Genomic DNA, 25,968 nt, shown 5'->3' with positions numbered 1-25,968 from the left:
AATGAACAATTAAAAATTTATATTTTTTGGGTGAAGGGTACACAGGTGATCCATAGTTCTATGGCAATAACTGGTTTAAGACGTACTAACAAGGATATCAGAGTCTATACCAGTAGAAACCCTGCTGGGTCCTATAGCTGTGTCACTGAGTGGCATGTGAAAAAGAACGATGGCCTGACATAACCTATTGACCACAACAAACCAGGGATGAAAGGCAATCAAATTAGCTGTACAACTCTGTGTCACTTTCCTCTTTTCTTTGACTTCTCAAAATAATAGATGGGATGTTGTTAGGTTGCCTTTACAGTATCCACACATTAAAAACAGAAACGTGGTTGGTTTTTAGTTTGTTTGTTTTCCAAAAGCTAAACAAAAATACTTCTTCATTGTATGATTAATAGGAAGCTTTTGTATTCCACTTGTCAATAATAACTAGAATTCAGCAATTCTGTAGTTTGTAAATCTTTATTGTGTGCAAGAATTTAACATCTATTTATACATTAATGCTGTGCAGAAAATAACCACTGAACAGAGAAAACAATTCCAAGCACATACACAAATAATAAAATAAATAAATAAATACATATTATTTTAAGAAAGTACATTTATACATTTAATACAAAAATATTTTCCTTTTGATTTACCAAAACAAAGTGAATCAAACGTGTTCCCAGCAAAAAGTGCCATGAGTTACAGATTTCACCCAATAACAAGGGAGTCAGTTTTGACAAGATATTACATTGGGAAACCCCTTACTACAGTATTGCAGTTTATTTACATCATTAATACAATAAGTGTGCCATTGCTCTTTATATTCTAACTCTCATATTCCACACGTCTTGCTAATTCACTGGAGTTGATTTTTTCATTGAACAGCTCATCAAACCTGGCATTCTGCTTGGAAGTGAAATGATTTTTCCAGTCACCAACAGTACCTGAAAGAAATAAAGTATTTGAATGTATTATTTGCATAAGTCAATGAATACCCTGTTGTTTTGGGCTTATTAATGGTCTCTCTTTTAGCATTACACTGCTTTAGTTTTAGTTCAGTGGTGATGCAACTCTTACCTTTCCTAAATATCAGCTTCTTGTTGGAAGTCAGTACACAGACCGTGTGGTTTGGATTCACTTTCTCCTTCTCTGCCTTTTCCTTCATTTCACTGAAGGAAGATTTCTTTGAAATGTCTTTGACTTGCTCTTCAGTGACATTGATGCCCAAAAATGTGCTGATCTCCTTGACATATTTTGGAAGATCCTGTGAAAAACATACATTTGACAGTTTAGTTTTACATTGAGGGAATGGCTAAATGTATTAGTGTTAATTGATTGAATTAACCCCAGTGGGATAGCATGTAAAAGAAAAAAATCAGACCATCATGTTCAAAAGAATCTAAATAATGTTTTCTAGAAATTTCCCCAACATGCATCTGCTATAGAATATATAACAGGGATAGTTCCAGTTAATTTGATTCCTCAAAGTGACTTTTTAGTTGTTAATGATTTAGTTCTACCCTAATGTAAGACAATATCAAATGGATGATGTCCATGCCTGTGCTCCATTTTGAACTCACCTCCTTTAAGGACTCGTAGTACAGAACAAGGACATTTTCATCAGTTTTACTCTTTTCCCAGCTAAGGACATGGTCAATCCAGGAACCGCACACAACTGCAATACAAATACAGGCAAAGCAAATTATTGTATCGAATTAACATTTTTGCATCATATATCATGTCCGACATAAAAAATAAAATGACATGGTGGTAACTATTTTAACTACATACAGATTTAATTCATGTTCTTCATATTTTTCCATCTCTATCTAAACATTACTCATATTTACCTTCTCCTTTCAAGAACATTTCTAAAAAGGTGGACCATTTCTCAATCTTGGGCAGATTGGGGTTCTGCTTGTAATAATGGTACAATGAAACAGCTGTGTCCTTAGGATTTCTGATCACATAAATCATCTGTAAACAAGAACAAGATAATAGTTTTAGTTTGTGTGATTCAGACACAAGCTCAGACTTAATAATTTTGCTGTTATACTTTGCATTATTATTATTTCATGGTCGTGTTATTTGATAAAGCAATAGACATAATGGCTGTTTTCTGTTACCTTGCATTTTTTCGTTTTGAACTGCACTGGGATCATTTCATAGTTGAGGTGTGTTGGGATGAGCCTCTTGTTGGGGAGGTTTCTCAGCTCATCGAACTTGGAGAGATCTCCGAACTCCAGAGGTGATGTCAGTGTCACTTTGCTAACCCCATTGTCTTCATTGTGGCTGTGGTACAGATTCTTCATAATCTCTGTAAGCCAGTGCGTGCCTAGGAAGAGTTTCAAAACACACATCAGTCAAGTAGTCTGTGTATACTGATCTACCCATTTCTGATAGACCAACTTTTAATAGTTATTAAAGTACATGGGAAGATATAAAATAATATTCCGAAATGTGTCTTACCTGATTTTGGATAGGAAACTAATAACACGTCGTCTTCTCTGGCTTCAAAGGTGTCCAGGGACTGAAGGAGCTCTTTTGATACTCTTGTAGAAAATGGAATGCCATTGAAGGTGTGAATGAGCTCAGTCTGTTCTGGCATCTTGAGATGAATGTCTTTAGAGTTTGTCAAATGTCTTCAGAAAGAGCTTGATACTGCGTTATCTGGGTCCATGAGAAACATTTCTCTCTTTATATATCAATCTTTCAGCTGGGAACCGGAAACTATCAGTGATGTAAAGGAATGTTTTTAGAAACATACCAGAAGGAAATGGTGTAATCAAGTCTCTGTCGTAAAGATGATGAGGCATTTAATAGGGCTGAGTTAGAGTCCCTTCTGTGTTTTATATCCACACCTAAAATTATAATCCCATCTATTCAAATAATATCTTACTTGTTATTATGTTTTTCTTAGCAGACTCCCTTATCCAGGGCGACTTACAATTGTTAGAAGATATCACGTTATTTTTACATGCAATTTCCCATTTATACAGTTGAGTTTTTACTGGTGCAATCTAGGTAAAGTACCTTGCTCCAAGGTACAGTAGCAGTGTCTCCACCTGGGATTGAACCAACAACCCTCCGATCCAGAGGCCAGAGCCCCTAACCATTACTCCACACTGCTGCCCTGCTCCTGTTCTGAAGTGTAGTGAAGTAGTGATAAAACTTCCATGTTTGAAATCTCAAATCATTCCTATTACACACGATTACTTTATAGAAATGAATTTTCTAAATTGGTTAGAAAGATTGTGATGGAGTATAATACAGGCTTGTAGGAAGGTGAAAGTCTTTGTGTGTTAGAAGTGAACAGACCGAGGCTGAAGGCCAGTTGTGGATTGACTCTTTTGAGCTGCATGAGACATTCAGCCATGTGCCACTTTCCATTTTTCCATGCACATTTGATTTTATTGTCAGGAACTTGTTGTATGATTGATCCTGACTCAGGAGATAAAGAAATTTTTTAACATACTTGTTTTCATTCACTTCCAGTATCGCATGTTAGGGTTGTGTAAATAATTTAGGGAGATGCTCTAGTACAGTCATGACTGGGATGGCGCTGCAGTGCAGTGTGCCGGTCAATGAGCTGAGTGAAACCAACAGACGCACCCATAGCAGGGAAGCCATGCAGAAATGTTATGAATGTACTGTACTAAGAAGTGTTTTTTTAATTATTTTCAGATTAAATAAAACAATATGTTTCATTTTTTCCAAATGGGCAACATATGCACATTTGATTTTATTGTAAGGAACTTGTTGTATGATTGATCCTGACTCAGGAGATAAAGCCTTTTTTTAAAACCAATAAATAAACAAATAAACCAATCAGTGTGCCTCAAGACACTCTCGCGATGACAAGTCACTTTTGAAAAGACTGAATAAACCATTTTAATTTAAGTTTGATGATGATGAGTTGTCAGGTTACAAACCAGTACTGTATCAGTTGCAAACAAATCGCTATCGGTGCCAAGAAGCCGTTCTTTTAAGCGTAGTTCCTGATCCTTAGCCGGAGTATTTACAATGGGAAAAATCAGTTTCGCCACAAGGGGGTTCCGAAGTGTTCTCTTAGGTGGAGTTCTGATATGCAGAGTCTACTGTACTAACAAGAGCAGTCATGTAACAAGGTTTTACTTTTATTTTACACCGGTACCCATCTCAGATCTTGGCAAGCTCTACTAATCACGTCATCCTCTCAGATGCTCCTCTTTCCCATTCCTCGCTCCTTCCTAGAACTCGGGGTACTGGAATAACAGTTTTAACCTGAGGGGCAGGGCACTTACATCTGTCCTGTCTGTGAGATTATTACAAAGTGCCTGAATAGAGGTGTAGCGCTAGTGGCACAATGGTGTATTGAATTGGCAGAAAGCTTCAGGCAAGCATCAGGCCAGCAATTGCCCCTTGGCTTCACAGAGCAGGAATGTGAGCTCTTCAAATGCAGAAATATGTGGAAGATGTGCACAGAATTCACGTTGCATGTTAAGGTTGCATGTAAACTAAGCCATTGCGTGGCGTAACAGAAACGTAGTGACAACCCTCCATGACTGTCTGACCACAACCAAAGCCGGGATTTTTGCACAATTGAAGTTGGGTGTCACTTTCCTCTTTTCTCAGGATCCTCAACATCTTTTGTAAGCTTTGTTCCGTTACAATTACTGTACAGACAAACAAATGACAAAACACTTAAACAGCTGTATACATACAATTAAAGTGTGAATTGAAAATATGTATTTGTGGGTTTAGTAATAAAAAAGTGTGATTCAGAATGCAGAATCCAGTTGTCCCCCACAAAGCAGAGATTTAGAACAGATCCTAAGTCAAGGCATGAAATTTAGAAAGTTTATCTCCAAATTTAATTCTCGGACACACCAATTTCAATAAAGCAAAATAAAAAATGTAATGCAAAGTTCAAACTGAAGAATGCTTGTGTTGTGTCCTGCCATGTCTCCCATGTTGTGATTTTGAATTAAGCGATGCACACTGGTGCGATTTGGTTAGCTCTGGGCAATCCATGGAAAGTGGGAGGTATGTTACAAACCATCATATTAACTTCTTCAGGGAATTTATATATTGTTAAAGCCTATACAATACGATGCATATAGTCTGTATTGCCTTTTTGTAATTAATTGGTCTAATGGATTGAAGGTAATGCAACAGGTAGAATAGGAAACATTGACAAGGGTGCTTAGTTTTATTAAATTGGTATTTGTATTTAAAAAATCTATTCTGAAGTTGATGTTCTTGTCGAGTTGTAGTAGGTAATAATGTCATTAACTTGGACACATTTATTCAAAAGCCTCATATTAAATATGCAGAAATTGAGATTTCAAAGGCAAACTTGGTGGGCCAATAGTTAAAGCAAAGGGCTTTGTACCAGGAGGCCCCCAGTTCAAATCCGTGCTGAACCGCTGACTCAATGTGTGTGACCCTGAGCAAGTCACTTAACCTCCTTGTGCTCTGTCCTTTTCATGAGATGTAAAACCCAGGTCCTATTGTAAGTGACTGTGCAGCAGCAGCAGCAGCAGCAGCAGTTGTTGATGCTTAGCTCACACCCTAGTCTCTGTAAGTTGCTTTTGATAAAAGCGTCTGCTAAATAATTATGTTATTTATTATATTATTCTGTGTTCAAATATTTAACAAAGAGGATAACTTTTTTCATCATATGGTTAAAACCAAAATGTTTGAGAAAGGAATAAATCAGGGTAAAATAGATTTTGCTACTACCGGTACCTGTATCTTAAGTATGACAAGACAATAGATGCAATGGAACAGGTTGTGACATTTCCTTGCAAATACTAGACTGAATTAGTGTCACAAAACCATGAGATGTGTCATTACATCCTGTGCATATTAGAGCCATGTTACACAATTCAATGTTTACTGTAAGCTGTGGCTTTATTTTATAAAATACTAGCTGAAGTACCCGATGTTACCTGGAGAAATTCAATATTTCATGCATGACAAATTGGGGAATGGTAGCCTTATGGTTTCCTATAGGTTACCGATCTTGGGTGTCGCACAATGCGCTCGGACCCCTTTCCCTTTTTTTAACTTTTTTTTTTTTTTGCCATTTTTAAATTTTTTACAATTTTTGTTCTTTTTATTTATTTATTTTTGGTTTTGTGGGTTTCATTAATGATACATGGCTACTTAGAGATCCAGCAATGGGGTTACTAAATAAAGTACCCCGGAGGTCAACATTTTTGATCCAAACATAGCTCTCGACCTTCCCCTGGATGAAAGAGGATGCCATGCAAAGTTTGGTTGCACTGGCTCCTGCGGGGTCCGAATGCATAAAGGAACAAAAAGAAAGACCGACAGACAAACTTTCTTCTTTATATATTAAGATATGGTAGGGAATATGTAACAGGGTCAATAATGGCCTGTTATCCTTCACATATTTATTTTGCGATTGCATGTTTCATTATTATAATTTTACATGTTTATGTGATTTGTGCCTTATTGAATACAGACTAATTGAATTATTGATAGTTTTACGCACATGAATATAAATACTGTAGCCCACATTTCTTAGAAACAGTACGGCCATCCTGGGGGTTTGTGTACGTCTGTCTTTTGTCTTGGGGTTTTGTTTGTGCAGGATTGATTATAGAGAGTAACAGATGAAAGTGAGATCGGCCTGTAACTGGACTTTCCTACCGATTATTTGAAATATTGAACCCGAGCGAATTAAACATTTTTAGCCTGTCGGTAGCCACCCGAAATTGACGGTTCTGTAATTAACGTGAGATTTTGTCATACTGATTTTTCTTTGTGAAGTTCCCTCCCTTGCACAGACATTGTGTGCATGTGTGTGTTAGAAGCCCTTTTCAATGTGAAATATTGCAGTTTACACTTGGTTGATTAAAATAACTATTTTGACTAATTCTATTCATGATGACTACCTGTCAATGGAAAATGTGTACTGAGTAATTCCTGGTGAATTGAATAGTTGTGGTCTTCTATAAGGATCTTGAATAATGTGTTGACGCTACTTTTAAACGTGCTGTCCAATCAATTAATTTCCATTGATTTGGTATGCCTGTGTGTTTTTCCTGGTGACACTGTTCACTGTATTTTAGATCTGAATAAAAAGAACCTGATCAATTATTATATAATATTTTGCTCTGAGCTTTCAAAATATGCTCTGATATTCAAAATAACCCCTCTGTGTTTTAAATCTTTTAACCTATGTTTGCACGCCCCTTGTCTGAGGGGGTGTTACAAATGGTTTACAAATAAAACCAAAAAACACTCATAAGAAGTTAAATAATTATGGGTGGTTTTATATTATTAGTAAATCCACCTTTACACAAGAAATACTGGAGCGGTTTGTTCCTCAACTCCATCACCAAGGCAAGTAAAATGGAAGAGAATAGATGAAGAGGCTCATAAGGTAGTGAGTATACAGCTTTTGAAAAAATTGTATCTATATTTGATTTTAACACTTTTTATAATAATGAACAATTAAAAATTTCTATTTTTTGGGTGGAGGGTATACAGGTGATCCATAGTTCTATGGCAATAATTGGTTTAAGACGTACTAACAAGGATATCAGAGTCCATACCAGTAGAAACCCTGCTGGGTCCTATAGCTGTGTCACTGAGTGGCATGTGAAAAAGAATGATGGCCTGACATAACCTATTGACCACAACAAACCAGGGATGAAAAGGCAATCAAATTAGCTGTACAACTTTGTGTCACTTTCCTCTTTTCTTTGACTTCTCAAAATAATAGATGGGATGTTGTTAGGTTGCCTTTACAGTATCCACACATTAAAAACAGAAACGTGGTTGGTTTTTAGTTTGTTTGTTTTCCAAAAGCTAAACTAAAATACTTCTTCATTGTATGATTAATAGGAAGCTTTTGTATTCCACTTGTCAATAATAACTAGAATTCAGCAATTCTGTAGTTTGTAAATCTTTATTGTGTGCAAGAATTTAACATCTATTTATACATTAATGCTGTGCAGAAAATAACTACTGAACAGAGAAAACAATTCCAAGCACATACACAAATAATTACATAAATAAATAAATACATATTATTTTAAGAAAGTACATTTATACATTTAATACAAAAATATTTTCCTTTTGATTTACCAAAACAAAGTGAATCAAAGTCTTCCCAGCAAAAAGTGCCATGAGTTACAGATTTCACCCAATAACAAGGGAGTCAGTTTTGACAAGATATTACATTGGGAAACCCCTTACTACAGTATTGCAGTTTATTTACATCATTAATACAATAAGTGTGCCATTGCTCTTTATATTCTAACTCTCATATTCCACACGTCTTGCTAATTCACTGGAGTTGATTTTTTCATTGAACAGCTCATCAAACCTGGCATTCTGCTTGGAAGTGAAATGATTTTTCCAGTCACCAACAGTACCTGAAAGAAATAAAGTATTTGAATGTATTATTTGCATAAGTCAATGAATACCCTGTTGTTTTGGGCTTATTAATGGTCTCTCTTTTAGCATTACACTGCTTTAGTTTTAGTTCAGTGGTGATGCAACTCTTACCTTTCCTAAATATCAGCTTCTTGTTGGAAGTCAGTACACAGACCGTGTGGTTTGGATTCACTTTCTCCTTCTCTGCCTTTTCCTTCATTTCACTGAAGGAAGATTTCTTTGAAATGTCTTTGACTTGCTCTTCAGTGACATTGATGCCCAAAAATGTGCTGATCTCCTTGACATATTTTGGAAGATCCTGTGAAAAACATACATTTGACAGTTTAGTTTTACATTGAGGGAATGGCTAAATGTATTAGTGTTAATTGATTGAATTAACCCCAGTGGGATAGCATGGAAAAGAAAAAAAATCAGACCATCATGTTCAAAAGAATCTAAATAATGTTTTCTAGAAATTTCCCCAACATGCATCTGCTATAGAATATATAACAGGGATTGTTCCAGTTAATTTGATTCCTCAAATTGACTTTTTAGTTGTTGATGATTTAGTTCTACCCTAATGTAAGACAATATCAAATGGATGATGACCATGCCTGTGCTCCATTTTGAACTCACCTCCTTTAAGGACTCGTAGTACAGAACAAGGACATTTTCATCAGTTTTACTCTTTTCCCAGCTAAGGACATGGTCAATCCAGGAACCGCACACAACTGCAATACAAATACAGGCAAAGCAAATTATTGTATCGAATTAACATTTTTGCATCATATATCATGTCCGACATAAAAAATAAAATGACATGGTGGTAACGATTTTAACTACATGCAGATTTAATTCATGTTCTTCATATTTTTCCATCTCTATCTAAACATTACTCATATTTACCTTCTCCTTTCAAGAACATTTCTAAAAAGGTGGACCATTTCTCAATCTTGGGCAGATTGGGGTTCTGCTTGTAATAATGGTACAATGAAACAGCGGTGTCCTTAGGATTTCTGATCACATAAATCATCTGTAAACAAGAACAAGATAATAGTTTTAGTTTGTGTGATTCAGACACAAGCTCAGACTTAATCATTTTGCTGTTATACTTTGCATTATTATTATTTCATGGTCGTGTTATTTGATAAAGCAATAGACATAATGGCTGTTTTCTGTTACCTTGCATTTTTTCGTTTTGAACTGCACTGGGATCATTTCATAGTTGAGGTGTGTTGGGATGAGCCTCTTGTTGGGGAGGTTTCTCAGCTCATCGAACTTGGAGAGATCTCCGAACTCCAGAGGTGATGTCAGTGTCACTTTGCTAACCCCATTGTCTTCATTGTGGCTGTGGTACAGATTCTTCATAATCTCTGTAAGCCAGTGCGTGCCTAGGAAGAGTTTCAAAACACACATCAGTCAAGTAGTCTGTGTATACTGATCTACCCATTTCTGATAGACCAACTTTTAATAGTTATTAAAGTACATGGGAAGATACAAAATAATATTCCGAAATGTGTCTTACCTGATTTTGGATAGGAAACTAATAACACGTCGTCTTCTCTGGCTTCAAAGGTGTCCAGGGACTGAAGGAGCTCTTTTGATACTCTTGTAGAAAATGGAATGCCATTGAAGGTGTGAATGAGCTCAGTCTGTTCTGGCATCTTGAGATGAATGTCTTTAGAGTTTGTCAAATGTCTTCAGAAAGAGCTTGATACTGCGTTATCTGGGTCCATGAGAAACATTTCTCTCTTTATATATCAATCTTTCAGCTGGGAACCGGAAACTATCAGTGATGTAAAGGAATGTTTTTAGAAACATACCAGAAGGAAATGGTATAATCAAGTCTCTGTCGTAAAGATGATGAGGCATTTAATAGGGCTGAGTTAGAGTCCCTTCTGTGTTTTATATCCACACCTAAAATTATAATCCCATCTATTCAAATAATATCTTACTTGTTATTATGTTTTTCTTAGCAGACTCCCTTATCCAGGGCGACTTACAATTGTTAGAAGATATCACGTTATTTTTACATGCAATTTCCCATTTATACAGTTGAGTTTTTACTGGTGCAATCTAGGTAAAGTACCTTGCTCCAAGGTACAGTAGCAGTGTCTCCACCTGGGATTGAACCAACAACCCTCCGATCCAGAGGCCAGAGCCCCTAACCATTACTCCACACTGCTGCCCTGCTCCTGTTCTGAAGTGTAGTGAAGTAGTGATAAAACTTCCATGTTTGAAATCTCAAATCATTCCTATTACACACGATTACTTTATAGAAATGAATTTTCTAAATTGGTTAGAAAGATTGTGATGGAGTATAATACAGGCTTGTAGGAAGGTGAAAGTCTTTGTGTGTTAGAAGTGAACAGACCGAGGCTGAAGGCCAGTTGTGGATTGACTCTTTTGAGCTGCATGAGACATTCAGCCATGTGCCACTTTCCATTTTTCCATGCACATTTGATTTTATTGTCAGGAACTTGTTGTATGATTGATCCTGACTCAGGAGATAAAGACATTTTTTAACATACTTGTTTTCATTCACTTCCAGTATCGCATGTTAGGGTTGTGTAAATAATTTAGGGAGATGCTCTAGTACAGTCATGACTGGGATGGCACTGCAGTGCAGTGTGCCGGTCAATGAGCTGAGTGAAACCAACAGACGCACCCATAGCAGGGAAGCCATGCAGAAATGTTATGAATGTACTGTACTAAGAAGTGTTTTTTTAATTATTTTCAGATTAAATAAAACAATATGTTTCATTTTTTCCAAATGGGCAACATATGCACATTTGATTTTATTGTAAGGAACTTGTTGTATGATTGATCCTGACTCAGGAGATAAAGCCTTTTTTTAAAACCAATAAATAAACAAATAAACCAATCAGTGTGCCTCAAGACACTCTCGCGATGACAAGTCACTTTTGAAAAGACTGAATAAACCATTTTAATTTAAGTTTGATGATGATGAGTTGTCAGGTTACAAACCAGTACTGTATCAGTTGCAAACAAATCGCTATCGGTGCCAAGAAGCCGTTCTTTTAAGCGTAGTTCCTGATCCTTAGCCGGAGTATTTACAATGGGAAAAATCAGTTTCGCCACAAGGGGGTTCCGAAGTGTTCTCTTAGGTGGAGTTCTGATATGCAGAGTCTACTGTACTAACAAGAGCAGTCATGTAACAAGGTTTTACTTTTATTTTACACCGGTACCCATCTCAGATCTTGGCAAGCTCTACTAATCACGTCATCCTCTCAGATGCTCCTCTTTCCCATTCCTCGCTCCTTCCTAGAACTCGGGGTACTGGAATAACAGTTTTAACCTGAGGGGCAGGGCACTTACATCTGTCCTGTCTGTGAGATTATTACAAAGTGCCTGAATAGAGGTGTAGCGCTAGTGGCACAATGGTGTATTGAATTGGCAGAAAGCTTCAGGCAAGCATCAGGCCAGCAATTGCCCCTTGGCTTCACAGAGCAGGAATGTGAGCTCTTCAAATGCAGAAATATGTGGAAGATGTGCACAGAATTCACGTTGCATGTTAAGGTTGCATGTAAACTAAGCCATTGCGTGGCGTAACAGAAACGTAGTGACAACCCTCCATGACTGTCTGACCACAACCAAAGCCGGGATTTTTGCACAATTGAAGTTGGGTGTCACTTTCCTCTTTTCTCAGGATCCTCAACATCTTTTGTAAGCTTTGTTCCGTTACAATTACTGTACAGACAAACAAATGACAAAACACTTAAACAGCTGTATACATACAATTAAAGTGTGAATTGAAAATATGTATTTGTGGGTTTAGTAATAAAAAAGTGTGATTCAGAATGCAGAATCCAGTTGTCCCCCACAAAGCAGAGATTTAGAACAGATCCTAAGTCAAGGCATGAAATTTAGAAAGTTTATCTCCAAATTTAATTCTCGGACACACCAATTTCAATAAAGCAAAATAAAAAATGTAATGCAAAGTTCAAACTGAAGAATGCTTGTGTTCTGTCCTGCCATGTCTCCCATGTTGTGATTTTGAATTAAGCGATGCACACTGGTGCGATTTGGTTAGCTCTGGGCAATCCATGGAAAGTGGGAGGTATGTTACAAACCATCATATTAACTTCTTCAGGGAATTTATATATTGTTAAAGCCTATACAATACGATGCATATAGTCTGTATTGCCTTTTTGTAATTAATTGGTCTAATGGATTGAAGGTAATGCAACAGGTAGAATAGGAAACATTGACAAGGGTGCTTAGTTTTATTAAATTGGTATTTGTATTTAAAAAATCTATTCTGAAGTTGATGTTCTTGTCGAGTTGTAGTAGGTAATAATGTCATTAACTTGGACACATTTATTCAAAAGCCTCATATTAAATATGCAGAAATTGAGATTTCAAAGGCAAACTTGGTGGGCCAATAGTTAAAGCAAAGGGCTTTGTACCAGGAGGCCCCCAGTTCAAATCCGTGCTGAACCGCTGACTCAATGTGTGTGACCCTGAGCAAGTCACTTAACCTCCTTGTGCTCTGTCCTTTTCATGAGATGTAAAACCCAGGTCCTATTGTAAGTGACTGTGCAGCAGCAGCAGCAGCAGCAGTTGTTGATGCTTAGCTCACACCCTAGTCTCTGTAAGTTGCTTTTGATAAAAGCGTCTGCTAAATAATTATGTTATTTATTATATTATTCTGTGTTCAAATATTTAACAAAGAGGATAACTTTTTTCATCATATGGTTAAAACCAAAATGTTTGAGAAAGGAATAAATCAGGGTAAAATAGATTTTGCTACTACCGGTACCTGTATCTTAAGTATGACAAGACAATAGATGCAATGGAACAGGTTGTGACATTTCCTTGCAAATACTAGACTGAATTAGTGTCACAAAACCATGAGATGTGTCATTACATCCTGTGCATATTAGAGCCATGTTACACAATTCAATGTTTACTGTAAGCTGTGGCTTTATTTTATAAAATACTAGCTGAAGTACCCGATGTTACCTGGAGAAATTCAATATTTCATGCATGACAAATTGGGGAATGGTAGCCTTATGGTTTCCTATAGGTTACCGATCTTGGGTGTCGCACAATGCGCTCGGACCCCTTTCCCTTTTTTTAACTTTTTTTTTTTTTTGCCATTTTTAAATTTTTTACAATTTTTGTTCTTTTTATTTATTTATTTTTGGTTTTGTGGGTTTCATTAATGATACATGGCTACTTAGAGATCCAGCAATGGGGTTACTAAATAAAGTACCCCGGAGGTCAACATTTTTGATCCAAACATAGCTCTCGACCTTCCCCTGGATGAAAGAGGATGCCATGCAAAGTTTGGTTGCACTGGCTCCTGCGGGGTCCGAATGCATAAAGGAACAAAAAGAAAGACCGACAGACAAACTTTCTTCTTTATATATTAAGATATGGTAGGGAATATGTAACAGGGTCAATAATGGCCTGTTATCCTTCACATATTTATTTTGCGATTGCATGTTTCATTATTATAATTTTACATGTTTATGTGATTTGTGCCTTATTGAATACAGACTAATTGAATTATTGATAGTTTTACGCACATGAATATAAATACTGTAGCCCACATTTCTTAGAAACAGTACGGCCATCCTGGGGGTTTGTGTACGTCTGTCTTTTGTCTTGGGGTTTTGTTTGTGCAGGATTGAGAATAGAGAATAACAGATGAAAGTGAGATCGGCCTGTAAATGGACTTTCCTACCGATTATTTGAAATATTGAACCCGAGCGAATTAAACATTTTTAGCCTGTCGGTAGCCACCCGAAATTGACGGTTCTGTAATTAACGTGAGATTTTGTCATACTGATTTTTCTTTGTGAAGTTCCCTCCCTTGCACAGACATTGTGTGCATGTGTGTGTTAGAAGCCCTTTTCAATGTGAAATATTGCAGTTTACACTTGGTTGATTAAAATAACTATTTTGACTAATTCTATTCATGATGACTACCTGTCAATGGAAAATGTGTACTGAGTAATTCCTGGTGAATTGAATAGTTGTGGTCTTCTATAAGGATCTTGAATAATGTGTTGACGCTACTTTTAAACGTGCTGTCCAATCAATTAATTTCCATTGATTTGGTATGCCTGTGTGTTTTTCCTGGTGACACTGTTCACTGTATTTTAGATCTGAATAAAAAGAACCTGATCAATTATTATATAATATTTTGCTCTGAGCTTTCAAAATATGCTCTGATATTCAAAATAACCCCTCTGTGTTTTAAATCTTTTAACCTATGTTTGCACGCCCCTTGTCTGAGGGGGTGTTACAAATGGTTTACAAATAAAACCAAAAAACACTCATAAGAAGTTAAATAATTAGGGGTGGTTTTATATTATTAGTAAATCCACCTTTACACAAGAAATACTGGAGCGGTTTGTTCCTCAACTCCATCACCAAGGCAAGTAAAATGGAAGAGAATAGATGAAGAGGCTCATAAGGTAGTGAGTATACAGCTTTTGAAAAAATTGTATCTATATTTGATTTTAACACTTTTTATAATAATGAACAATTAAAAATTTCTATTTTTTGGGTGGAGGGTATACAGGTGATCCATAGTTCTATGGCAATAATTGGTTTAAGACGTACTAACAAGGATATCAGAGTCCATACCAGTAGAAACCCTGCTGGGTCCTATAGCTGTGTCACTGAGTGGCATGTGAAAAAGAATGATGGCCTGACATAACCTATTGACCACAACAAACCAGGGATGAAAAGGCAATCAAATTAGCTGTACAACTTTGTGTCACTTTCCTCTTTTCTTTGACTTCTCAAAATAATAGATGGGATGTTGTTAGGTTGCCTTTACAGTATCCACACATTAAAAACAGAAACGTGGTTGGTTTTTAGTTTGTTTGTTTTCCAAAAGCTAAACTAAAATACTTCTTCATTGTATGATTAATAGGAAGCTTTTGTATTCCACTTGTCAATAATAACTAGAATTCAGCAATTCTGTAGTTTGTAAATCTTTATTGTGTGCAAGAATTTAACATCTATTTATACATTAATGCTGTGCAGAAAATAACTACTGAACAGAGAAAACAATTCCAAGCACATACACAAATAATTACATAAATAAATAAATACATATTATTTTAAGAAAGTACATTTATACATTTAATACAAAAATATTTTCCTTTTGATTTACCAAAACAAAGTGAATCAAAGTCTTCCCAGCAAAAAGTGCCATGAGTTACAGATTTCACCCAATAACAAGGGAGTCAGTTTTGACAAGATATTACATTGGGAAACCCCTTACTACAGTATTGCAGTTTATTTACATCATTAATACAATAAGTGTGCCATTGCTCTTTATATTCTAACTCTCATATTCCACACGTCTTGCTAATTCACTGGAGTTGATTTTTTCATTGAACAGCTCATCAAACCTGGCATTCTGCTTGGAAGTGAAATGATTTTTCCAGTCACCAACAGTACCTGAAAGAAATAAAGTATTTGAATGTATTATTTGCATAAGTCAATGAATACCCTGTTGTTTTGGGCTTATTAATGGTCTCTCTTTTAGCATTACACTGCTTTAGTTTTAGTTCAGTGGTGATGCAACTCTTACCTTTCCTAAATATCAGCTTCTTGTTGGAAGTCAGTACACAGACCGTGTGGTTTGGATTCACTTTCTCCTTCTCTGCCTTTTCCTTCATTTCACTGAAGGAAGATTTCTTTGAAATGTCTTTGACTTGCTCTTCAGTGACATTGATGCCCAAAAATGTGCTGATCTCCTTGACATATTTTGGAAGATCCTGTGAAAAACATACATTTGACAGTTTAGTTTTACATTGAGGGAATGGCTAAATGTATTAGTGTTAATTGATTGAATTAACCCCAGTGGGATAGCATGGAAAAGAAAAAAAATCAGACCATCATGTTCAAAAGAATCTAAATAATGTTTTCTAGAAATTTCCCCAACATGCATCTGCTATAGAATATATAACAGGGATTGTTCCAGTTAATTTGATTCCTCAAATTGACTTTTTAGTTGTTGATGATTTAGTTCTACCCTAATGTAAGACAATATCAAATGGATGATGACCATGCCTGTGCTCCATTTTGAACTCACCTCCTTTAAGGACTCGTAGTACAGAACAAGGACATTTTCATCAGTTTTACTCTTTTCCCAGCTAAGGACATGGTCAATCCAGGAACCGCACACAACTGCAATACAAATACAGGCAAAGCAAATTATTGTATCGAATTAACATTTTTGCATCATATATCATGTCCGACATAAAAAATAAAATGACATGGTGGTAACGATTTTAACTACATGCAGATTTAATTCATGTTCTTCATATTTTTCCATCTCTATCTAAACATTACTCATATTTACCTTCTCCTTTCAAGAACATTTCTAAAAAGGTGGACCATTTCTCAATCTTGGGCAGATTGGGGTTCTGCTTGTAATAATGGTACAATGAAACAGCGGTGTCCTTAGGATTTCTGATCACATAAATCATCTGTAAACAAGAACAAGATAATAGTTTTAGTTTGTGTGATTCAGACACAAGCTCAGAGTTAATCATTTTGCTGTTATACTTTGCATTATTATTATTTTATGGTCGTGTTATTTGATAAAGCAATACACATAATGGCTGTTTTCTGTTACCTTGCATTTTTTCGTTTTGAACTGCACTGGGATCATTTCATAGTTGAGGTGTGTTGGGATGAGCCTCTTGTTGGGGAGGTTTCTCAGCTCATCGAACTTGGAGAGATCTCCGAACTCCAGAGGTGATGTCAGTGTCACTTTGCTAACCCCATTGTCTTCATTGTGGCTGTGGTACAGATTCTTCATAATCTCTGTAAGCCAGTGCGTGCCTAGGAAGAGTTTCAAAACACACATCAGTCAAGTAGTCTGTGTATACTGATCTACCCATTTCTGATAGACCAACTTTTAATAGTTATTAAAGTACATGGGAAGATATAAAATAATATTCCGAAATGTGTCTTACCTGATTTTGGATAGGAAACTAATAACACGTCGTCTTCTCTGGCTTCAAAGGTGTCCAGGGACTGAAGGAGCTCTTTTGATACTCTTGTAGAAAATGGAATGCCATTGAAGGTGTGAATGAGCTCAGTCTGTTCTGGCATCTTGTGATGAATGTCTTTAGAGTTTGTCAAATGTCTTCAGAAAGAGCTTGATACTGCGTTATCTGGGTCCATGAGAAACATTTCTCTCTTTATATATCTATCTTTCAGCTGGGAACCGGAAACTATCAGTGATGTAAAGGAATGTTTTTAGAAACATACCAGAAGGAAATGGTGTAATCAAGTCTCTGTCGTAAAGATGATGAGGCATTTAATAGCGCTGAGTTAGAGTCCCTTCTGTGTTTTATACCCACACCTAAAATTATAATTCCATCTATTCAAATAATATCTTACTTATTATTTTTTTCTTAGCAGACTCCCTTATCCAGGGCGACTTACAATTGTTAGAAGATATCATGTTATTTTTACATGCAATTTCCCATTAATACAGTTGAGTTTTTACTGGTGCAATCTAGGTAAAGTACCTTGCTCAAAGGTACAGTAGCAGTGTCTCCACCTGGGACTGAACCAACAACCCTCCGATCAAGAGGCCAGAGCCCCTAACCATTACTCCACACTGCTGCCCTACTCCTGTTCTGAAGTGTAGTGAAGTAGTGATAAAACTTCCATGTTTGAAATCTCAAATCATTCCTATTACACACAATTACTTTATAGAAATGAATTTTCTAAATTGGTTAGAAAGATTGTGATGGAGTATAATACAGGCTTGTAGGAAGGTGAAAGTCTTTGTGTGTTAGAAGTGAACAGACCGAGGCTGAAGGCCAGTTGTGGATTGACTCTTTAGAGCTGCATGAGACATTCAACCATGTGCCACTTTCCATTTTTCCATGCACATTTGATTTTATTGTCAAGAACTTGTTGTATGATTGATCCTGACTCAGGAGATAAAGCCATTTTTTAACATACTTGTTTTCATTCACTTCCAGTATCGCATGTTAGGGTTGTGTAAATAATTTAGGGAGATGCTCTAGTACAGTCATGACTGCAGATGGCGCTGCAGTGCAGTGTGCCGGTCAATGAGCTGAGTGAAACCAGCAGACGCACACATGGCAGGGCAGCCATGCAGAAATGTTACGAATGTACTGTACTAAGAAGTGTTTTTTTTTAATTATTTTCAGATTAAATAAAACAATATGTTTCATTTTTTCCGAATGGGCAACATATGCACATTTGATTTTATTGTAAGGAACTTGTTGTATGATTGATCCTGACTCAGGAGATAAAGCCTTTTTTTAAAACCAATAAATAAACAAATAAACCAATCAGTGTGCCTGAAGACACTCTCGCGATGACAAGTCACTTTTGAAAAGACTGAATAAACCATTTTAATTTAAGTTTGATGATGATGAGTTGTCAGGTTACAAACCAGTACTGTATCAGTTGTAAACAAATCGCTATCGGTGCCAAGAAGGTGTTCTTTTAAGCGTAGTTCCTGATCCTTAGCCGGAGTATTTACAATGGGAAAAATCAGTTTCGCCATAAGGGTGTTCCGAAGTGTTCTCTTAGGTGGAGTTCTGATATGCAGAGACTACTGTACTAACAAGAGCAGTCATGTAACAAGGTTTTACTTTTATTTTACACCGGTACCCATCTCAGATCTTGGCAAGCTCTACTAATCACGTCATCCTCTCAGATGCTCCTCTTTCCCATTCCTCGCTCCTTCCTGGAACTCTGGGTACTGGAATAACAGTTTTAACCTGAGGGGCAGGGCACCCACTTACATCTGTCCTGTCTGTGAGATTATTACAAAGTGCCTGCATAAAGGTGTAGTGCTAGTGGCACAATGGTGTATTGAATTGGCAGAAAGCTTCAGGCAAGCATCAGGCCAGCAATTGCCCCTTGGCTTCACAGAGCAGGAATGTGAGCTCTTCAAATGCAGAAATATGTGGAAGATGTGCACAGAATTCACATTGCATGTTAAGGTTGCATGTAAACTAAACCATTGAGTGGCGTAACAGAAACGTAGTGACAAACATCCATGACTTTCTGACCACAACCAAAGCCAGGATTTTTGCACAACTGAAGTTGGGTGTCACTTTCCTCTTTTCTCAGGATTCTCAAAATCTTTTGTAAGCTTAGTTCCGTTAGATTTAATATGCAGACAAACAAATGACAAAAAACATAAACAGCTGTATACATACAATTAAAGTGTGAATTGAAAATATGAACTTGTGGGTTTAGTAATAAAAAAGTGTGATTCAGCATGTAGAATCCAGTTGTCCCTCAATTGAACAAAGCAGAGATTTAGAACAGATCCTAAGTCAAGGCATGAAATTTAGAAAGTTTATCTCCAAATTTAATTCTCAGACACACCAATTTCAATAAAGCAAAATAAAAAATGTAATGCAAAGTTCAAACTGAAGAATGCTTGTGTTCTGTCCTGCCATGTCTCCCATGTTGTGATTTTGAATTAAGCGATGCACACTGGTGCGATTTGGTTAGCTCTGGGCAATCCATTGAAAGTGGGAGGTATGTTACAAACCATCATATTAACTTCTTCAAGGAATTTATATATTGTTAAAGCCTATACAATACGATGCATATAGTCTGTATTGCCTTTTTGTTATTAATTGGCCTGATGGATTGAAGGTAATACAACAGGTAGAATAGGAAACATTGACAAGGGTGCTTAGTTTTATTAAATTGGTATTTGTATTTAAAAAATCAATTCTGAAGTTGATGTTCTTGTCGAGTTCCAGTAGGTAATAATGTCATTAACTTGGACACATTTATTCAAAAGCCTCATATTAAATATGCAGAAATTGAGATTTCAAAGGCAAACTTGGTGGGCCAATAGTTAAAGCAAAGGGTTTTGTACCAGGAGGCCCCCAGTTCAAATCTGTGCTGAACCGCTGACTCAATGTGTGTGACCCTGAGCAAGTCACTTAACCTCCTTGTGCTCTGTCCTTTGCATGAGATGGAAAACCCAGGTCCTATTGTAAGTGACTGTGCAGCAGCAGCAGCAGCAGTTGTTGATGCTTAGTTCACACCCTAGTCTCTGTAAGTTGCTTTGGATAAAAGCGTCTGCTAAATAATTATATTATTTATTATATTATTCTGTGTTCAAATATTTAACAAAGAGGATAACTTTTTTCATCATATGGTTAACACCAAAATGTTTTTTTTGTTTTTTTTTCTGGAAGAGAAAGGAATAAATCAGGGTAAAATAGATTTTGCTACTACCGGTACCTGTATCTTAAGTATGACAAGACAATAGATGCAATGGAAGAGGTTGTGACATTTCCTTACAAATACTAGACTGAATTAGTGTCACAAAACCATGAGATGTGTCATTACATCCTGTGCATATTAGAGCCATGTTACACAATTCAATGTTTACTGTAAGCTGTGGCTTTATTTTATAAAACACTAGCTGAAGTACCCGATGTTACCAGGGGAAATTCAATATTTCATGCATGACAAATTGGGGAATGGTAGCCTTATGGTTTCCTATAGGTTACCGATCTTGGGTGTCGCACAATGCGCTCGGACCCCTTTCCCTTTTTTTAACTTTTTTTTTTGTTGCCATTTTTAAATTTTTTACAATTTTTGTTCTTTTTATTTATTTATTTTTGGTTTTGTGGGTTTCATTAATGATACATGGCTACTGTAGTGATCCAGCAATGGGGTTACTAAATAAAGTACCCCGGAGGTCAACATTTTTGATCCAAACATAGCTCTCGACCTTCCCCTGGATGAAAGAGGATGCCATGCAAAGTTTGGTTGCACTGGCTCCTGCGGGGTCCGAATGCATAAAGGAACAAAAAGAAAGACCGACAGACAAACTTTCTTCTTTATATATTAAGATATGGTAGGGAATATGTAACAGGGTCAATAATGGCCTGTTATCCTTCACATATTTATTTTGCGATTGCATGTTTCATTATTATAATTTTACATGTTTATGTGATTTGTGCCTTATTGAATACAGACTAATTGAATTATTGATAGTTTTACGCACATGAATATAAATACTGTAGCCCACATTTCTTAAAAACAGGATGGCCACCTGTGGGTTTGTGTATGTCTGTCTTTTGTCTTGGGGTTTTGTTTGTGCAGGATTGATTATAGAGAGTAACAGATGAAAGTGAGATCGGCCTGTAAATGGACTTTCCTACCGATTATTTGAAATATTGAACCCGAGCGAATTAAACATTTTTAGCCTGTCGGTAGCCACCCGAAATTGACGGTTCTGTAATTAAAGTGAGGTTTTGTCATACTGATTTTTCTTTGTGAAGTTCCCTCCCCTGCACAGACATTGTGTGCATGTGTGTGTTAGAAGCCCTTTTCAATGTGAAATATTGCAGTTTACACTTGGTTGATTAAAATAACTATTTTGACTAATTATATTCATGATGACTACCTGTCAATGGAAAATGTGTACTGAGTAATTCCTGGTGAAGTGGTCTTCTATAAGGATCTTGAATAATGTGTTGACGCTACTTTTAAATGTGCTGTCCAATCAATTAATTTCCATTGATTTGGTATGCCTGTGTGTTTTTCCTGGTGACACTGTTCACTGTATTTTAGATCTGAATAAAAAGAACCTGATCAATTATTATATAATATTTTGCTCTGAGCTTTCAAAATATGCTCTGATATTCAAAATAACCCCTCTGTGTTTTAAATCTTTTAACCTATGTTTGCACGCCCCTTGTCTGAGGGGGTGTTACAAATGGTTTACAAATAAAACCAAAAAACAGTCATAAGAAGTTAAATAATTATGGGTGGTTTTATATTATTAGTAAATCCACCTTTACACAAGAAATACTGGAGCGGTTTGTTCCTCAACTCCATCACCAAGGCAAGTAAAATGGAAGAGAATTGATGAAGAGGCTCATAAGGTAGTGAGTATATAGCTTTTGAAAAAATGGTATCTATATTTGATTTTAACACTTTTTATAATAATGAACAATTAAAAATTTCTATTTTTTGGGTGGAGGGTATACAGGTGATCCATAGTTCTATGGCAATAATTGGTTTAAGACGTACTAACAATGATATCAGAGTCTATACCAGTAGAAACCCTGCTGGGTCCTATAGCTGTGTCACTGAGTGGCATGTGAAAAAGAATGATGGCCTGACATAACCTATTGACCACAACAAACCAGGGATGAAAAGGCAATCAAATTAGCTGTACAACTTTGTGTCACTTTCCTCTTTTCTTTGACTTCTCAAAATAATAGATGGGATGTTGTTATGCTGCCTTTACAGTATCCACACATTAAAAACAGAAACGTGGTTGGTTTTTAGTTTGTTTGTTTTCCAAAAGCTAAACAAAAATACTTCTTCATTGTATGATTAATAGGAAGCTTTTGTATTCCACTTGTCAATAATAACTAGAATTCAGCAATTCTGTAGTTTGTAAATCTTTATTGTGTGCAAGAATTTAACATCTATTTATACATTAATGCTGTGCAGGAAATAACTACTGAACAGAGAAAACAATTCCAAGCACATACACAAATAATTACATAAATAAATAAATACATATTATTTTAAGAAAGTACATTTATACATTTAATACAAAAATATTTTCCTTTTGATTTACCAAAACAAAGTGAATCAAAGTCTTCCCAGCAAAAAGTGCCATGAGTTACAGATTTCACCCAATAACAAGGGAGTCAGTTTTGACAAGATATTACATTGGGAAACCCCTTACTACAGTATTGCAGTTTATTTACATCATTAATACAATAAGTGTGCCATTGCTCTTTATATTCTAACTCTCATATTCCACACGTCTTGCTAATTCACTGGAGTTGATTTTTTCATTGAACAGCTCATCAAACCTGGCATTCTGCTTGGAAGTGAAATGATTTTTCCAGTCACCAACAGTACCTGAAAGAAATAAAGTATTTGAATGTATTATTTGCATAAGTCAATGAATACCCTGTTGTTTTGGGCTTATTAATGGTCTCTCTTTTAGCATTACACTGCTTTAGTTTTAGTTCAGTGGTGATGCAACTCTTACCTTTCCTAAATATCAGCTTCTTGTTGGAAGTCAGTACACAGACCGTGTGGTTTGGATTCACTTTCTCCTTCTCTGCCTTTTCCTTCATTTCACTGAAGGAAGATTTCTTTGAAATGTCTTTGACTTGCTCTTCAGTGACATTGATGCCCAAAAATGTGCTGATCTCCTTGACATATTTTGGAAGATCCTGTGAAAAACATACATTTGACAGTTTAGTCAGTTTCCTCAAAGTGACTTTTTAGTTGTTGATGATTTAGTTCTACCCTAATGTAAGACAATATCAAATGGATGATGTCCATGCCTGTGCTCCATTTTGAACTCACCTCCTTTAAGGACTCGTAGTACAGAACAAGGACATTTTCATCAGTTTTACTCTTTTCCCAGCTAAGGACATGGTCAATCCAGGAACCGCACACAACTGCAATACAAATACAGGCAAAGCAAATTATTGTATCGAATTAACATTTTTGCATCATATATCATGTCCGACATAAAAAATAAAATGACATGGTGGTAACTATTTTAACTACATGCAGATTTAATTCATGTTCTTCATATTTTTCCATCTCTATCTAAACATTACTCATATTTACCTTCTCCTTTCAAGAACATTTCTAAAAAGGTGGACCATTTCTCAATCTTGGGCAGATTGGGGTTCTGCTTGTAATAATGGTACAATGAAACAGCGGTGTCCTTAGGATTTCTGATCACATAAATCATCTGTAAACAAGAACAAGATAATAGTTTTAGTTTGTGTGATTCAGACACAAGCTCAGACTTAATCATTTTGCTGTTATACTTTGCATTATTATTATTTCATGGTCGTGTTATTTGATAAAGCAATAGACATAATGGCTGTTTTCTGTTACCTTGCATTTTTTCGTTTTGAACTGCACTGGGATCATTTCATAGTTGAGGTGTGTTGGGATGAGCCTCTTGTTGGGGAGGTTTCTCAGCTCATCGAACTTGGAGAGATCTCCGAACTCCAGAGGTGATGTCAGTGTCACTTTGCTAACCCCATTGTCTTCATTGTGGCTGTGGTACAGATTCTTCATAATCTCTGTAAGCCAGTGCGTGCCTAGGAAGAGTTTCAAAACACACATCAGTCAAGTAGTCTGTGTATACTGATCTACCCATTTCTGATAGACCAACTTTTAATAGTTATTAAAGTACATGGGAAGATATAAAATAATATTCCGAAATGTGTCTTACCTGATTTTGGATAGGAAACTAATAACACGTCGTCTTCTCTGGCTTCAAAGGTGTCCAGGGACTGAAGGAGCTCTTTTGATACTCTTGTAGAAAATGGAATGCCATTGAAGGTGTGAATGAGCTCAGTCTGTTCTGGCATCTTGTGATGAATGTCTTTAGAGTTTGTCAAATGTCTTCAGAAAGAGCTTGATACTGCGTTATCTGGGTCCATGAGAAACATTTCTCTCTTTATATATCAATCTTTCAGCTGGGAACCGGAAACTATCAGTGATGTAAAGGAATGTTTTTAGAAACATACCAGAAGGAAATGGTGTAATCAAGTCTCTGTCGTAAAGATGATGAGGCATTTAATAGCGCTGAGTTAGAGTCCCTTCTGTGTTTTATACCCACACCTAAAATTATAATTCCATCTATTCAAATAATATCTTACTTATTATTTTTTTCTTAGCAGACTCCCTTATCCAGGGCGACTTACAATTGTTAGAAGATATCATGTTATTTTTACATGCAATTTCCCATTTATACAGTTGAGTTTTTACTGGTGCAATCTAGGTAAAGTACCTTGCTCAAAGGTACAGTAGCAGTGTCTCCACCTGGGACTGAACCAACAACCCTCCGATCAAGAGGCCAGAGCCCCTAACCATTACTCCACACTGCTGCCCTACTCCTGTTCTGAAGTGTAGTGAAGTAGTGATAAAACTTCCATGTTTGAAATCTCAAATCATTCCTATTACACACAATTACTTTATAGAAATGAATTTTCTAAATTGGTTAGAAAGATTGTGATGGAGTATAATACAGGCTTGTAGGAAGGTGAAAGTCTTTGTGTGTTAGAAGTGAACAGACCGAGGCTGAAGGCCAGTTGTGGATTGACTCTTTAGAGCTGCATGAGACATTCAACCATGTGCCACTTTCCATTTTTCCATGCACATTTGATTTTATTGTCAAGAACTTGTTGTATGATTGATCCTGACTCAGGAGATAAAGCCATTTTTTAACATACTTGTTTTCATTCACTTCCAGTATCGCATGTTAGGGTTGTGTAAATAATTTAGGGAGATGCTCTAGTACAGTCATGACTGCAGATGGCGCTGCAGTGCAGTGTGCCGGTCAATGAGCTGAGTGAAACCAACAGACGCACACATGGCAGGGCAGCCATGCAGAAATGTTACGAATGTACTGTACTAAGAAGTGTTTTTTTTAAATTATTTTCAGATTAAATAAAACAATATGTTTCATTTTTTCCGAATGGGCAACATATGCACATTTGATTTTATTGTAAGGAACTTGTTGTATGATTGATCCTGACTCAGGAGATAAAGCCTTTT

The 25,968-nt window shown here is 36.4% G+C and overlaps 4 protein-coding genes across 4 annotated transcripts; all 4 read right to left on the bottom strand.

Annotated features, from left to right (window-relative positions):
* Positions 1-451: 451 nt before the first annotated feature.
* LOC117416228 (sulfotransferase 6B1-like) lies at positions 452-2,671 on the bottom strand. The gene is made up of 6 exons (XM_034027317.3): positions 2,461-2,671; positions 2,118-2,326; positions 1,842-1,968; positions 1,572-1,666; positions 1,069-1,255; positions 452-935 (listed from the first exon to the last, which is right to left on the bottom strand). The coding sequence occupies exons 1-6, from the start codon at positions 2,597-2,599 to the stop codon at positions 817-819; spliced, it is 876 nt and encodes a 291-aa protein (XP_033883208.1). The 5' UTR covers positions 2,600-2,671; the 3' UTR covers positions 452-816.
* A 5,268-nt stretch (positions 2,672-7,939) lies between these two features.
* On the bottom strand, positions 7,940-10,119 carry LOC131737524 (sulfotransferase 6B1-like). The gene is made up of 6 exons (XM_059027134.1): positions 9,911-10,119; positions 9,568-9,776; positions 9,292-9,418; positions 9,022-9,116; positions 8,518-8,704; positions 7,940-8,384 (listed from the first exon to the last, which is right to left on the bottom strand). Exons 1-6 carry the CDS (start codon positions 10,047-10,049, stop codon positions 8,266-8,268), a joined length of 876 nt encoding a protein of 291 aa, XP_058883117.1. The 5' UTR covers positions 10,050-10,119; the 3' UTR covers positions 7,940-8,265.
* A 5,272-nt stretch (positions 10,120-15,391) lies between these two features.
* Positions 15,392-17,573, bottom strand: LOC117416179 (sulfotransferase 6B1-like). The gene is made up of 6 exons (XM_059027133.1): positions 17,358-17,573; positions 17,015-17,223; positions 16,739-16,865; positions 16,469-16,563; positions 15,965-16,151; positions 15,392-15,831 (listed from the first exon to the last, which is right to left on the bottom strand). Exons 1-6 carry the CDS (start codon positions 17,494-17,496, stop codon positions 15,713-15,715), a joined length of 876 nt encoding a protein of 291 aa, XP_058883116.1. The 5' UTR covers positions 17,497-17,573; the 3' UTR covers positions 15,392-15,712.
* Positions 17,574-22,807: 5,234 nt separating this feature from the next.
* LOC117416202 (sulfotransferase 6B1-like) lies at positions 22,808-24,857 on the bottom strand. The gene is made up of 6 exons (XM_059027131.1): positions 24,641-24,857; positions 24,298-24,506; positions 24,022-24,148; positions 23,752-23,846; positions 23,429-23,615; positions 22,808-23,295 (listed from the first exon to the last, which is right to left on the bottom strand). The coding sequence occupies exons 1-6, from the start codon at positions 24,777-24,779 to the stop codon at positions 23,177-23,179; spliced, it is 876 nt and encodes a 291-aa protein (XP_058883114.1). The 5' UTR covers positions 24,780-24,857; the 3' UTR covers positions 22,808-23,176.
* Between the last annotated feature and the right edge of the window lie 1,111 nt (positions 24,858-25,968).

Source organism: Acipenser ruthenus, chromosome 7, assembly GCF_902713425.1.
Source record: "Acipenser ruthenus chromosome 7, fAciRut3.2 maternal haplotype, whole genome shotgun sequence".
Taxonomy (NCBI): Eukaryota; Metazoa; Chordata; class Actinopteri; order Acipenseriformes; family Acipenseridae; genus Acipenser; species Acipenser ruthenus.
The sequence above is the reverse complement of the archived record's forward strand: the minus strand, read 5'-3'. Positions and strand labels throughout refer to the sequence as shown.